Below are 16366 nucleotides of genomic sequence, written 5' to 3' on the forward strand. Positions count from 1 at the left end.
AATTAGTCCTGATCCACACTCCTCACCAGCTGGAGGCGGTAATGCACCAATTCTTGTTTGACAACCGCCAATAAACAAAAGAAGAAGAAGTTACCGCGAGACTCTGTGACATCAGGTGAGATTTAATGGAGGGCTGTGGGGGTTTCATCAATCAGGACCAGATCAAGAAACTAATCACCAGGACGTCAACACGAGGAGGAGGAAGAACCAGGACCCGGAGCGCCGGAAGGCCGCCAAAAGGACCAAAGCAAAGTCATCAAAGTTTGGAGCGTTAGTGAAAAGGAGAAAATGGCGGATGGTCCGTGGATGAAGTGGACCGTGTTTGTCTGCTGCGTTTAGTTCCGCCATGTTCGGAGTTGTGGACCGAGCACATGCAGATGGTGCAGACAGTTTATCGTTGGATATTCAGACATTTGGCGAAGTTCATCTTCAATACATTTGAATGGAGAAAACTCATCTCCACCAGACTTGTTGTTCATTACAGACAAAACTGTTGATCACGTAGTGTTTTCTTTACCCCACGATCTGTGTTTGAAGCGTCCAACACCTTGGAGGAACATCTGGGCCTCCTCCCGCTGCATGCACAACCTCTACATTTGGATGTGTTCTAAATCTAGGATATATTAGCAAATGAAAACAGGCTAAACTGAGAAAGAGTCAATCCTATAATCAAATGTCATGTGACACACTCTTCATTAAAATCTAGATGTTGTACATGCAGCAGGAGGAGGCCCAGATGTGTGTCAGACAAAATTTGAGGATGCTTTGGAATAAGAATCTCTAAGACCTTATCAGTACATGTTGCATGTTTCTATCCACAAAATAGGACACGTGCACGTACTGAGTGGACTCAGTGGATAAGTATAAAGTTGATCTGAAATATCTAGAAAACAAAATTGTGTTAAATCTCCAAAGTGACCTTTCTAGATCAGATCTATGTCTTTATTACATAGCTATTGTCTAAAAACAGGGTTAACAGGTCACTGGGCCATGTTGTGTGCTACGTATCAGAAATCTGAAGGTTGTGCATGTGGTAGGAGAAGGTCCTTATGAAAAAACTTTTGCTTTGACATATTTCCTACATAACATGTCAAAAGCTATTATACCCTGTTTTTTTTACCACAATGCATGTTTTCTATTCCAAATCTAAGGGCTGTACATGTAGTGCGAGGAGGCTTAACCAAATGTCTAAATATGGTTCTATTTTGGACAGAGAATCTGCATCTGCAAAGTAAAGCTGTCAGATAAATGTAGCAGAGAAAAAAGTACAATATTTATCTCTGGATTCTAGTTGAGGGAAATGGAAAGTACAACAAAACTGGAGTTACATATAGTATTTGGGTGAAAGTACTTGATTCCTGTCAATCAGGAATTATTTCCAGTAATATCAATAAAAGTCAAAAAGAAAACCCACTGTGTGCTGATTCTTCCTGTATGTATATCTACATGTACAGACCTTTAGAAATACATACACCAACATAAATATAGACACTTTCAACATTTCCATTCTCACCTTGCTTTAATTCAATCTTTGTTCAAACTTAAAAAAATTTTCATTTGTTCAACATTTAATTGTTTCAATGTGAGAAAAAGTTTAAATGTTTTTAATAATAATGATGATGATGTTCAGATTTTGTCCTTTGTTATTGTCTCTTAAATCTCTCAACATTACAGTCAGTGAACATTTGATTCTCTTCCCACCACCCCTGCATGGATCCTGATTGATTGATTGATGCTCCTACAATGAACAGGGTATTTGTTTAGTTTTCATATCATCGTTGTGGTTTCTTGGACTCGTTTTTCATCCGTTGACAACAGTAGAACTGTGAGGCTGCATCGGCTGTTTACAGACCAACGGAGGAACAAGTGTTGGAAAGTTTGAACTACAGGTGTGTTGGTAATTTGTTCTGGCTTTGAAAGTTGAGCTTGGACTTGGACACAGTTACCAGATGCCAGTTTGTGACTGAGGAATGGTTGAGTAAATATTGTTCAACCATTTGGACCTTTCAAGTTAACCTGAGGATTCACATTTAGAAACCATTAGATTTGGTTTTCTTGTCTTTGTCAAACAGGTCACAGTATGAGCTGTTGTGCTGTTGACATGTTTAATCCTTTAACCTTATTCTAACCCAAACAGTTCAGGAAATAGACTTGACGTTTTAGTTTATTTTGTCCAGTTTCTTCTAGTTTATTTCTGTTTTATGTTTAATTTGAATTTCATAATTTCAGTCCCATTTCAGAGTAAACTGCTGCTTCTTTAATGGTTGATTAGATTTTTGATCAGTTATTGTTTTAACCTCATGTCTGACTCTTCACTCTAAACACTGAGCTGAGGTATTCAGCAGCTGGGGTCATGGAGTTTAGTTGAACAGAATTGAGCCATTTGTTTGTTACAATCATTGTTCTGTTCTAATCAGAGGAACAGTTTCTAATGTTAGTAATAACCAGGACTTCAGAGAGGAAACCTTTCACATGCAACATCAACTTCCACTGTAATACTCCATCAATCCACAGGGTGGAGGCTGTAACAGAAAGCTGAACAGAAATCTGAATTTACCAGGGCGGCTGCAGGTCCTTCAAAGCTCTTAAATTCAGATTGGATTGGTCTGAAATGTTTGGTTCGTGCACCACAAGAATTCCAGCTCACACATGCAGAACAGGAAGCATCAAACATGAAAGACCACCAGCAGATTGTTTTTCTAACAGTTCATCCCTGCTTCAGAGCCAGGTGCTCTGTTAATACAGAGTAGCAATTCACCACCCACTTGTGCTGTGCCAAACTGAAAACAAACATTCATTTCATATGGTCTTAAAAAGTCTTAATTTTCACCTGTTTAAATGTGTTAACACACACTTGTATTTTTATTATCTTTTGTTGGTTTTATTCAATGTAATGTGTTTAAAAGATGAACAACATTTCATTTAGCATATTTAAACAGAATAATAATAAGTAGCAGTGTTTAGCAGGACGACCGGGAATTGAAACACTGACCTTGTGTTTGTGGTCAACTGCTACCAACTGAGTTTCAGCTAAACATAAATAAAATGTGATTGTCAGAAGAAGAATGTCAGTCAGTCTATTCTATAAACGAAGGTTATTCTCTATGAGACAGAGCCAAGAAATTCAAAGGTGTTTGTTGCACATGGTGCAACTGGATCCAATCAGGACAGAAGATCCAGTGGAAGGTCCATGTGTGCATCTGCCCAAGAACACAAGTACTCACAGATGTTTGAGGTGTTTGGATCCAAGTGAAAAACATGTCATCTGCAGAGCTCATGAGAAGATGATAGATGGCTGCCCAACACCACCAGTGAAGTATGGAGGTGGAAACATGATGAGCAAGACAATGACTGCAAGCCTTCTTCCTGGTTGCATAAGAATTATCTGGAGAAGAAAATAGCTGCTGGAAACCTCTCTGTGTTTGTTTGGCACAGCTCAATCACCAGGTCTGAACCTCATCGAGTTGGTTTGGAAGAAGCTGGAGCGAAGATTTCAGGACCAACCTAGTACAGAACCTCTGTGAGGAAATCACTACTGCATATCTGCAAAAACTGATCAGTAGAATGTCACAGATTTACCAAGTTGTTATTACTGAAAGTAAAGATTAACATGCAAAATGAATCTGAGCATTATTCTGTGCTAAAATGATTCTTATGTTTTGTGTTTCGAAATTATTTACAACAATTTGGTTGAATAAGATCAAAAGATAAAATATCCAGGTTTCAGGTGGAAGGTTTCTCAATGCTGACATCAGGAAAAAGAGGAACCTTCGTATGACTAAGGACCTGACGTGCTCTGAGAAGGACTGTAGGAACAAACTGTGGTCCTTAGTTGAGAAGGAAAGAAGATGATGATGGTCCAGCTGTCTTTACTGAAGGTGTGAGATTTGCTGCTTAAAGCCTCAACAAGATCATTGGTTGGTGAAAGAAAACGCAAACTAACATTATTAATACTATGACTGTCATGGCCCAAGATAAATGAACATTTTCATGGTGCTGCTTTTCTTCTGAGTATGTATGAATTCCTAAAAGAGGTTAAGAGGTTAAGACTGTTGTGAATTGGCGCTATATAAATAAAGTTGAATTGAGTTGAATTGACTCTTTTCTTGTTCCTTTGGTTCCTTTTTCAGACATTTTAAATTTCAATTTGTTCTCTTGTTATTTTTTCTTCACTTAATATGGCAACAGTTGGCAAGAGATTCTGCAAACTCAACTGAATATCTCTTAATGTTAGAGGCAGAAATATCACTAAAAGGAAGTTTATGTTTCTATTCTGCAGATGCTCCAATGCAGATTAGATCTTTTTTAAATCATTCATGTGATGAAGATGGTACATTTTGAAGAAGTCAACAGGGAGATCAGGTTTATTTAAGCCATGCTTCAAACAACTCAGTAGTAGAATCCTTTTTAAGTCAGGATGGCAGATGGATCATTTTGGTTTTAAAGACAAACTGCAGATTTGTGATATGTCATATTTATGGACACAATAATAATATATATATATATATATTTTTTAATGACGTAGTTGATAATGAAACAGACTGAATACCAGGAAGAAAATCCTGTCAATCAAGACTTAAGATGATATTACACTTATGTGAACAACTAAATGTTACTGATACCTGGTGCTTTCTACATCCCTACTAAAAGGAATTTACATGGAGCAACACAAATGGTTCATTACAATCTAGAATTGACCTGTGGCTTTTATCATCTTCAATACTGTCATTTGTCTCTGAAACAACACATAGTTCTGCCCCTTTTTCTGATCCCAGAATGATAAGTGTCACCTTTACTAACCCGAAGCAAAAAAAGTGCTGATCTACTAAAAGATGAAATCTTTTATAAATTGATAGAAGAAACAGCTGATAAAATATTCAAAGAGAATGAAATGAATAACATCCAAAAATGGGAATTGTTCCAATATAAAGTTATAAAGGGAATTAACCATCAAATACATTGAAGAAAAAAGACTGGAGAATATTGAAAAAGCTGAAATGTTACAAGATTTAAACATATTAAGAAATAAAGCATCTCTCACATCTGATGAAGTATTAAAATTGACTAAAGTCAATGTAGAAATAGATCAAGTATATATGAACATGACTAAAGCTTCATTTGAAAAATGCCAAAAAGAAGAAAGAAACTGTAGGAGACATAACATAACGTAACAACGAGTGGAGGAGTCTCAGTGTGTCTGCAGAGACTGTGTAGAAGGACAGAGCAGCAGCAGAGCAGATCCAGATCCACTGCTGATCCTCTGTCAGTCACTGCTGGATGAAGCTCTCCTCTCCACTCTACCTCCCAGTAACATGGTCCAGTCAGAGCCTCTCTGCACACAACATGCTGCTGCTGCTGCAACATCTGGATCATCAGGACACAGACAGATCATCACTTTCACCTGTAGAGAGAATGAGAGAGAACAGAGGAGATCAATGATGTTTCCAGAGAATCACTTCATCATCTGTCAGTCAGCAGAGGTTCTGGTCTGTACAAAGACCACATGGTTACTAAATGTAACCATGTGAGGACCACTGTCTCTATACATGTTGTGAGGCTGTCAGCTGGAATCCAGCTTTATTTCCTGTCCACATGAAGACAACAACAACAGTCGTCTTCACATCAACTCAAACACATGATCACAACAAGCTTCTGTCTGTCTGTGTCTCTCTGTCCAATCCTGAAGTATGTCCCCATTCTCCTCTCACAGCTTCACTGAGAAGGTTGGAGCTTTACAGGAAAAACTGGATCTTTGCTTTGATACTAACTGGGTTTAGTACAATACTGCTGAAAGCAGCATGGACTGACTCCAACCCTCTACTGACCTCAGAGCCTCCAGTTTACAGTGTGGACTCTTCACAAGATCAGAAAGAAGCTTCACTGCTGAATCCTGCAGATCATTGTCTCTCAGGTCCAGGTCTCTCAGATGGGAGGGGTTGGACTTTAGAGCTGAGCCCAGAGAATCACAGCTGATCTCTGACAAACTGCAGCTCCTCAATCTGAATAAAGAATCAAAGATGTTGATCAAATCATTAGTAATCAATCAGAAATGTCCTAATCAATGGTGTTTTCTCTAAAATGAGCAAAACAAAAAACTATTTTACTACTAAAATATTCAGAAAAAAACTATTTGAATCCCAAATTACAGATGATTTCATGTAAACTTTGGAAAATGTTCAGCAGAAATGTGAAATAAAAACAACTTGCACTTCATGGACTGAAACATGGAAAAAAAAACAGTTTGGTTTTTTAAACATTTTCCAACTCATTTAACAAGAAAATTCTCATCTATGAAACGATAATAAATAATAAACAATGCACTTTGAAATATTATATTGTGTTTAAATTTCAAACCCTTTATTTTATACTGATAGTGTGATACTATTTTATTTATTCTTATCCTGTGTTTTATTCGGGAAGTGAACATTGAGATTCATCATTTATCTTCTGCACAGTTGGTCTGATGATAAAACAAGAAAGATTAAACTTTAAAATGCACAAACACCTTTTCCAGAAAAGTTGTGACACTGTAAAATGTAAAGAAAAAGAAATGATTTGGAAATATTTTGAAAACTATTTGATTAGAAATAGAACAAACTGAAACATCTGATTGTTTCATACAGATTGTTTCTTACATCTGAACATTCATACACCTATTCATGTCAGCACTGATTCAGAACATGCTGCTCACCTCACTCATTGAATTTCTGCTCAAACTGACTGTGATAAATGTCAAAAAGACTTTAGAACAGTTAAATTTTATAATTAACATCATTGTTTTATTATCATAAAAGATCAAATGAATAAAAACAAAGACAAAAACACCATTAATCATTGTTACATTGTAAATGTAAACAAATAATTTTATGTTGTGATAAATATGTATTTGTCACAACTAACTAAACAGCTTTTAAAGTTTATTGAGAAACATTAGTGAAAAATATGAGTGTTTGAGTTCTGAAGGTTTAATTTCAGTGAACAAACATTTTCCTCACAACTCACTGAAATTAAGTGAAAGTGAAGAAACAGGTTTGATGGAGGACGAAACTATTTCCCATATGATGTAAAGCTGTCAATCATCTCCTGTTGCACTTGATAGTAGTTGTGGAATGTTTGGAGGATTTCTTTCCTTTTCTCTGCTGCTCCTCTCTACATTTATTCCACTCAAATCAAACAGGATCAACTGTCTCTGCTTCTTGACACAGTTGGCAGTTGGATGCTTCTTCATTAGCTTCAGTCAACTATTTAGTGCTGTGTGTCCTGTTCTTAACCTGCTGATTCTTCTCTCCTCCTTCTATTTGCTCCAAGCTGATTCTCTTTTGCTGCTTTATAAGTGTCTTCAATTCTAAGTCTGACAATCAAATGTCATTTTCACATTTTTACATCAGATTTTTCTACTTTACAACCAGAGTCAACACTTTCAAAACTTATTTTCAACCACATATTGAATGTGATTTGACCTCAGAAACATGAAGCTGTCTGTAGTTTAGTGTCACCACAACTTTCACATCATATTAATCTCAGTACATAAATAAAACATGGAGTCTGACCTCAGAGTCTCCAGTCTACAGTGTGGACTCTCCAGAAAACCACACAGCAGCTTCACTCCTGAATCCTGCAAGTTGTTTTCACTGAGGTCCAGTTCTCTCAGATGGGAGGGGTTGGACTTCAGAGCTGAGACCAGAGAATCACAGCTGATCTCTGAAAACCTGCAGCTCTGCAATCTGAATAAAGAATCAAAGATGTTGATCAAATCATTAGTAATCAATCAGAAATGTCCTAATCAATGGTGTTTTCTCTAAAATGAGCAAAACAAAAAACTATTTTACTACTAAAATATTCAGAAAAAAAACAATTTGAATCCCAAATTACAGATGATTTCATGTAAACTTTGGAAAATGTTCAGCAGAAATGTGAAATTAAAACAATTTTCACTTCATGGACTGAAACATGGAAAAAAAAAAAACAGTTTGGTTTTTTAAACATTTTCCAACTCATTTAACAAGAAAATTCTCATCTATGAAACAATAATAAATGATAAACAATGCACTTTGAAATATTATAATGCAACCGCAAGGGGGCACAAGCCAGTGTCTTCTTGTGCCAGTCCCAAGTCTGGATAAATGCAGAGGGTTGTGGCAGGAAGGGCATCCGACGTAAAACACATGCCAAATCAAACATGCGAATCGTGACAAAGACTTCCATACCGGATTGGTCGGGGCCCGGGTTAACAACGACCGCCACCGGTGCTGTTGACCTACAGGGTACCGGTGGAAATTGGACTACTGTTGGTCGAAGACGAAGAAGAAGAGGAGGAAGGTGTGTTCGTAGGCAGAGAGAGAACAGGAAGAATGTAGGACTGACAGTAGGGACTTTGAATGTTGGTACTATGACAAGGAAGGCTAGGGAGTTGATCGACATGATGCAGAGAAGGAAGGTGGACATACTGTGTGTCCAGGAGACCAGGTGGAAAGGTAGCAAGGCTAGAAGCTTAGGAGCAGGGTTCAAGTTGTTCTACCATGGGTCAGATAGGAAGAGAAATGGAGTAGGAGTTATATTGAAAGAGGATTTTGTGAGGAATGTTCTAGAGGTGAAAAGAGTATCAGACAGGTTGATGAGTTTGAAGCTGGAAGTTGAAGGGGTGATGTTCAATGTTGTGAGTGGTTATGCCCCACAGGTAGGATGTGAGTTAGAAGAGAAGGAGAAATTCTGGAGTGAGTTAGATGAAGTGATGCAGAGCATCCCCAGAGGTGAGAGAATTGTCATTGGTGCAGATTTCAATGGGCATGTAGGTGAAGGGAACAGAGGTGATGAGACTGTTATGGGCAGGTTTGGTGTTCAGGACAGGAACACAGAAGGTCAGATGGTGGTTGACTTTGCAAAGAGGATGGAAATAGCTGTAGTACAAGAGTGGAGGTAGAAGCACTCAGGTGGACGACATCTTGTGTAGACGTTGTAATTTGAAAGAGATCAGTGACTGTAAAGTATGGGTAGGGTGTAGAGTGTAGCGAGACAACACAGGATGGTGGTGTGTAAAATGATGCTGGTGGTGAGGAAGATGAAGAGGACAAAGGCAGAGCAGAGGACGAAGTGGTGGAAGTTGAAAAAGGAAGAATGTCGTGTAGTTTTCAGGGAGGAGCTGAGACAGACTCTGGGTGATTTGGAGGTGCTTCCAGATGACTCGACCACTATAGCTAATGTGATCAGGGAGACAGGTAGGAGGGTACTCGGTGTGTCACTGGGAAAGAAGAAAGTGGACAAGTAGACTTGGTGGTGGAACGAGGAAGTTCAGGAGTGTATACAGAGAAAGAGGTTAGCTAAGAAGAAGTGGGACACTGAGAGGACTGAAGAGAGTAGACAGAGGTACAGGGAGATACAGCGTAAGGTGAAGATAGAGGTGGCAAAGGCCAAACAAAGAGCATATGAGGACTTGTATGCTAGGTTGGACACTAAAGAGGGAGAGGTGGATTTGTACAGGTTGGCCAGACAAAGAGATAGAGATAGAAAGGATGTGCAGCAGGTTAGTGTGATTAAAGATAAGGATGGAAATGTATTGACAGGTGCCAGGAGTGTGATGGGAAGATGGAAGGAGAACTTTGAAGAGTTGATGAACGAGGAAAATGAAAGGGAACGAAGAGTAGAAGAGGTGACTGTTGTGGAGCAGGAAGTAGCAAAGATTAGTAAGAGTGAAGTGAGGAGGGCGTTGAAGAAAATGAAGAGTGGAAAGGCAGTTGGTCCTGATGACAAACCTGTGGAGGTATGGAAGTGTCTAGGAGAGGTGGCAGTAGAGTTTTTGACTAGTTTGTTTAACAAGATCTTGGAGAGTGAGAGGATGCTGAGGACTGGAGGAAAAGTGTACTGGTACCAATTTTTAAGAACAAGGGAGATGTGCAGAGCTGTGGCAACTACAGAGGAATAAAGCTGATGAGTCACACAATGAAGTTGTGGGAAAGAGTAGTGGAAGCTCGGCTAAGGGCAGAGGTGAACATTTGTGAGCAGCAATATGGTTTCATGCCTAGAAAGAGAACAACAGATGCAGTATTTGCTTTGAGGATGCTGATGGAGAAGTACAGAGAAGGTCAGAGGGAGTTGCATTGTGTCTTCGTAGATTTAGAAAAAGCGTATGACAGGGTGCAGAGAGAGGAGCTGTGGTATTGTATGAGGACGTCTGGAGCGGCAGAGAAGTATGTGACGTGCTGTAGGTGTGACAGAGGAGTTCAAGGTGGAGGTGGGTCTGCATCAAGGATCGGCTTTGAGCCCCTTCTTGTTTGCTCTGGTGATGGACAGACTGACAGATGAGGTTAGACAAGAATCTCCCTGGACTATGATGTTTGCAGATGACATTGTTATTTGTAGTGAGAGCAGGGAGCAGGTGGAGGAAAATCTAGAGAGGTGGAGGTCTGCTCTGGAAAACAGAGGAATGAAGCTTAGCCGCAGCAAGACAGAATACATGTCTGTCAATGAGAGGGACCCAGGTGGAATGGTGAGGTTACAGGGAGCAGAGGTGAAGAAGGTGCAGGACTTTAAGTACTTAGGGTCAACGGTTCAGAGCAACGGTGAGTGTGGAAAAGAGGTGAAGAGGCGAGTGCAGGCAGGTTGGAACGGGTGGAGAAAAGTGTCAGGTGTGTTGTGTGATAAAAGAGTATCAGCGAGAATGAAAGGAAAGGTGTTCAAGATGGTGGTGAGACCAGCGATGTTGTTCGGCTTAGAGACAGTGGCACTGAAGAAAAGAAAACTAAAAATGTTTAGTTTATTGAGAAACATTAGTGAAAAATATGAGTGTTTGAGTTCTGAAGGTTTAATTTCAGTGAACAAACATTTTCCTCACAACTCACTGAAATTAAGTGAAAGTGCAGAAACAGGTTTGATGGAGGACGAAACAATTTCCCATATGATGTAAAGCTGTTAATCATCTCCTGTTGCACTTGATAGTAGTTGTGGAATGTTTGGAGGATTTCTTTCCTTTTCTCTGCTGCTCCTCTCTACATTTATTCCACTCAACTCAAACAGGATCAACTGTCTCTGCTTCTTGACACAGTTGGCAGTTGGATGCTTCTTCATTAGCTTCAGTCAACTATTTAGTGCTGTGTGTCCTGTTCTTAACCTGCTGATTCTTCTCTCCTCCTTCTATTTGCTCCAAGCTGATTCTCTGTTGCTGCTTTATACAAGTGTCTTCAATTCTAAGTCTGACAATCAAATGTCATTTTCACATTTTTACATCGGATTTTTCTACTTTACAATCAGAGTCAACACTTTCAAAACTTACTTTCAACCACTGAACAGTTTGAATGTGATTTGACCTCAGAAACATGAAGCTGTCTGTAGTTTAGTGTCACCACAACTTTCACATCATATTAATCTCAGCACAAAACTAAAACATGGTGTCTGTCCTCAGAGTAAGTAAATAGTTTGAAACCTATTTGATTAGAAATAGTACAAACTGAAACATCTGATTGTTCTGTAGTTGCTCATTTTGTATTTTTTGCCAGAAACATATTTCTGAAAAGTTTGAACAGAGGCAACAAAAGGCTGGAAAAGACAAACAGCAGCATTCAAGCTGACACAACAACACATCCTACACAATCAGGGGCCACTGCATCAAGAACACACATGTTTCTGTAGTGAAAGTCACTGCGTGGACAAATCCACTGTCAATGGACACAGTTTGTCTCCGTGTCCACAATAGTAAAGAGACACGATGCAGAAACTCTGTCTCCTCTGAACTCGAGCTCATTCAAAATGGACTGAAGGGAGGTGGGAAACTGTCCTATGAGACATTAGTTTGTCCAAACCAACAGGCTGCAATTTAAAAGTGCTTTAAAGTGACTTACAGTGCAGCTTTTAGTACGGTGGCCCTGAGAGCTCAAACACTGCAATGTGAGAAAACTTTACAAACAAGCCAACAGCCACCACACAACCAAATGAAGACACATGCTGCAAAGAGCATACACACACACACACACACACACACACACAGAGACAAAATCCTTCCTGCAGGTTTTGTTAGCTGTGACCATGTTTGTGTTTTAGAACTGAACCTTTTTATTCTGTTATTTCTGCTTTGTTCCAACTAAATCTGCTTCCTGTCATTCACTCACTATGTCACTCAGAGTGGACAGAGCAACTGGACCATGCACTTAGAGACGCAACGGACAAATCACGCTGTAATCACAGAAACTAAGTCCACAAGGTCTGAATCAGATGGTTGTCACTGTTCATGTGGTGCAGGTCATCTGGGCTCCTGTGTTGAAGGACATTTCTATACGTCCTTGTGTTGTGTCCAGACCATATGAGCGGTGAGAATCTCTGCTCCCCACTCAAACCCACACCAGGCCACTCAGCTGATTGTCCCTCAGATTCTTTAAGAGAAGCGTCTTTTTAAATTCCAACATGAATCTTTACTCACTGTAATAATGATCATCATGTGGTATTTTGACAGGAACAGTTCACCTGTATGAACTTGAAGCTCCCTGCTTTTTCTAAAAGCTGCATCTGTGTTGTTAAATTGATGAACTCGTTTTCTTCGTTTCCTCGTGTTTTGTTCATTTTTTTCTCAAATTGTGGTGCTTTAGATCTTAGCACCACAGTATTTTAATTACGAGGTTCATTTAGAGATAACTGCAGGTAACTGGTTGGTTCTAGTCCACATTAAAGCAGCTGGTCCTGTTTGTACCCAAACACATATTTTTGATGAAAAACAGCTGATGCAGCACAGTGGTTAACATGTCCCTTTTTAAAAATGTGCTGCTGGCATCAAATTCAAGATGAGCAAATATTAAAACAAACAAAAAACAAATGTATCAATTTCAGTATTTGATATGTGTCTTTGTTGGATTTAATATAAAAATGATTTGCAAATCATTGAATTGTCTTTTACATTTCACCAGCTTTTACTGGAAACTGGATTTGTAATTAATTAACTTCAGTTGTGGTGTAAAGATCTAATTAGTATCAGTCAGTGAACTGACCTCAGAATCTCCAGTTTACAGTGTGGACTCTCCAGAAAACCACACAGCAGCTTCACTGCTGAATCCTGCAGCTCGTTTTTACCCGGGTACAGTTGTCTCAGATGGGAGGGGTTGGACTTCAGAGCTGAGAACAGAGAATCCCAGCTGATCTCTGACAATCTGCAGTCCCACAAACTGCATAAAGAATCAAAGATGTGGATCAAATCATTAGTAACAATCAGATTTGTCCTAATCAATGGTGTTAGAGTGACCTTGTCCTTGTGTTATTGTGGATCATCATAATTTCAGCGTTTACAGACATCATCCAAATGTCAGCACAACATTCATACACCTATTCATGTCAGCACTGATTCAGAACATGCTGCTCACCTCACTCATTGAATTTCTGCTCAAACTGACTGTGATAAATGTCAAAAAGACTTTAGAACAGTTAAATTTTATAATTAACATCATTGTTTCATTATCATAAAAAATCAAATGAATAAAAACAAAGACAAAAACACCATTAATCATTGTTACATTGTAAATTTAAACAAATAATTTTATTGTTGTGATAAATATGTATTTGTCACAACTAACTAAACATTTTTTAGTTTATTGAGAAACATTAGTGAAAAATATGAGTGTTTGAGTTCTGAAGGTTTAATTTCAGTGAACAAACATTTTCCTCACAACTCACTGAAATTAAGTGAAAGTGAAGAAACAGGTTTGATGGAGGACGAAACAATTTCCCATATGATGTAAAGCTGTCAATCATCTCCTGTTGCTCTTGATAGTAGTTGTGGAATGTTTGGAGGATTTCTTTCCTTTTCTCTGCTGCTCCTCTCTACATTTATTCCACTCAACTCAAACAGGATCAACTGTCTCTGCTTCTTGACACAGTTGGCAGTTGGATGCTTCTTCATTAGCTTCAGTCAACTATTTAGTGCTGTGTGTCCTGTTCTTAACCTGCTGATTCTTCTCTCCTCCTTCTATTTGCTCCAAGCTGATTCTCTGTTGCTGCTTTATACAAGTGTCTTCAATTCTAAGTCTGACAATCAAATGTCATTTTCACATTTTTACATCAGATTTTTCTACTTTACAATCAGAGTCAACACTTTCAAAACTTACTTTCAACCACTGAACAGTTTGAATGTGATTTGACCTCAGAAACATGAAGCTGTCTGTAGTTTAGTGTCACCACAACTTTCACATCATATTAATCTCAGCACAAAACTAAAACATGGTGTCTGTCCTCAGAGTAAGTAAATAGTTTGAAACCTATTTGATTAGAAATAGTACAAACTGAAACATCTGATTGTTCTGTAGTTGCTCATTTTGTATTTTTTGCCAGAAACATATTTCTGAAAAGTTTGAACAGAGGCAACAAAAGGCTGGAAAAGACAAACAGCAGCATTCAAGCTGACACAACAACACATCCTACACAATCAGGGGCCACTGCATCAAGAACACACATGTTTCTGTAGTGAAAGTCACTGCGTGGACAAATCCACTGTCAATGGACACAGTTTGTCTCCGTGTCCACAATAGTAAAGAGACACGATGCAGAAACTCTGTCTCCTCTGAACTCGAGCTCATTCAAAATGGACTGAAGGGAGGTGGGAAACTGTCCTATGAGACATTAGTTTGTCCAAACCAACAGGCTGCAATTTAAAAGTGCTTTAAAGTGACTTACAGTGCAGCTTTTAGTACGGTGGCCCTGAGAGCTCAAACACTGCAATGTGAGAAAACTTTACAAACAAGCCAACAGCCACCACACAACCAAATGAAGACACATGCTGCAAAGAGCATACACACACACACACACACACACACACACAGAGACAAAATCCTTCCTGCAGGTTTTGTTAGCTGTGACCATGTTTGTGTTTTAGAACTGAACCTTTTTATTCTGTTATTTCTGCTTTGTTCCAACTAAATCTGCTTCCTGTCATTCACTCACTATGTCACTCAGAGTGGACAGAGCAACTGGACCATGCACTTAGAGACGCAACGGACAAATCACGCTGTAATCACAGAAACTAAGTCCACAAGGTCTGAATCAGATGGTTGTTACTGTTCATGTGGTGCAGGTCATCTGGGCTCCTGTGTTGAAGGACATTTCTATACGTCCTTGTGTTGTGTCCAGACCATATGAGCGGTGAGAATCTCTGCTCCCCACTCAAACCCACACCAGGCCACTCAGCTGATTGTCCCTCAGATTCTTTAAGAGAAGCGTCTTTTTAAATTCCAACATGAATCTTTACTCACTGTAATAATGATCATCATGTGGTATTTTGACAGGAACAGTTCACCTGTATGAACTTGAAGCTCCCTGCTTTTTCTAAAAGCTGCATCTGTGTTGTTAAATTGATGAACTCGTTTTCTTCGTTTCCTCGTGTTTTGTTCATTTTTTTCTCAAATTGTGGTGCTTTAGATCTTAGCACCACAGTATTTTAATTACGAGGTTCATTTAGAGATAACTGCAGGTAACTGGTTGGTTCTAGTCCACATTAAAGCAGCTGGTCCTGTTTGTACCCAAACACATATTTTTGATGAAAAACAGCTGATGCAGCACAGTGGTTAACATGTCCCTTTTTAAAAATGTGCTGCTGGCATCAAATTCAAGATGAGCAAATATTAAAACAAACAAAAAACAAATGTATCAATTTCAGTATTTGATATGTGTCTTTGTTGGATTTAATATAAAAATGATTTGCAAACCACTGAATTGTCTGTATTTACATTTCACACAGTTACACCAGCTTTTACTGGAAACTGGATTTGTAATTAATTAACTTCAGTTGTGGTGTAAAGATCTAATTAGTATCAGTCAGTGAACTGACCTCAGAGTCTCCAGTTTACAGTGTGGACTCTCCAGAAAACCACACAGCAGCTTCACTGCTGAATCCTGCAGCTTGTTCCAGCCCAGGTCCAGTTCTCTCAGATGGGAGGGGTTGGACTTCAGAGCTGAGAGCAGAGAATCACAGCTGATCTCTGACAATCTGCAGTCCCACAATCTGCATAAAGAATCAAAGATGTGGATCAAATCATTAGTAACAATCAGATTTGTCCTAATCAATGGTGTTAGAGTGACCTTGTCCTTGTGTTATTGTGGATCATCATAATTTCAGCCTTTACAGACATCATCCAAATGTCAGCAAAACATTCATACACCTATTCATGTCAGCACTGATTCAGAACATGCTGCTCACCTCACTCATTGAATTTCTGCTCAAACTGACTGTGATAAATGTCAAAAAGACTTTAGAACAGTTAAATTTTATAATTAACATCATTGTTTCATTATCATAAAAAATCAAATGAATAAAAACAAAGACAAAAACACCATTAATCATTGTTACATTGTAAATTTAAACAAATAATTTTATTGTTGTGATAAATATGTATTTGTCACA

The 16366-nt window shown here is 38.8% G+C and overlaps 1 protein-coding gene across 16 annotated transcripts in view; it reads right to left on the bottom strand.

The window, feature by feature from the left end:
• Positions 1–16366, bottom strand: part of LOC137104397 (NACHT, LRR and PYD domains-containing protein 12-like) — a 61082-nt gene that overhangs the window by 19150 nt on the left and 25566 nt on the right. For 8 of the 16 annotated variants that reach the window (XM_067485504.1, XM_067485503.1, XM_067485509.1 and 5 more), the window contains 3 exons: positions 15794–15967; positions 12969–13142; positions 7551–7724 (listed from right to left, as the gene is read on the bottom strand). In XM_067485504.1, coding sequence (XP_067341605.1) covers positions 7551–7724; positions 12969–13142; positions 15794–15967 — 522 coding nt within the window. The other 8 variants (XM_067485515.1, XM_067485518.1, XM_067485517.1 and 5 more) reach the window with 8 other exon arrangements.

Source organism: Channa argus, chromosome 19, assembly GCF_033026475.1.
Source record: "Channa argus isolate prfri chromosome 19, Channa argus male v1.0, whole genome shotgun sequence".
Classification (NCBI taxonomy): Eukaryota; Metazoa; Chordata; class Actinopteri; order Anabantiformes; family Channidae; genus Channa; species Channa argus.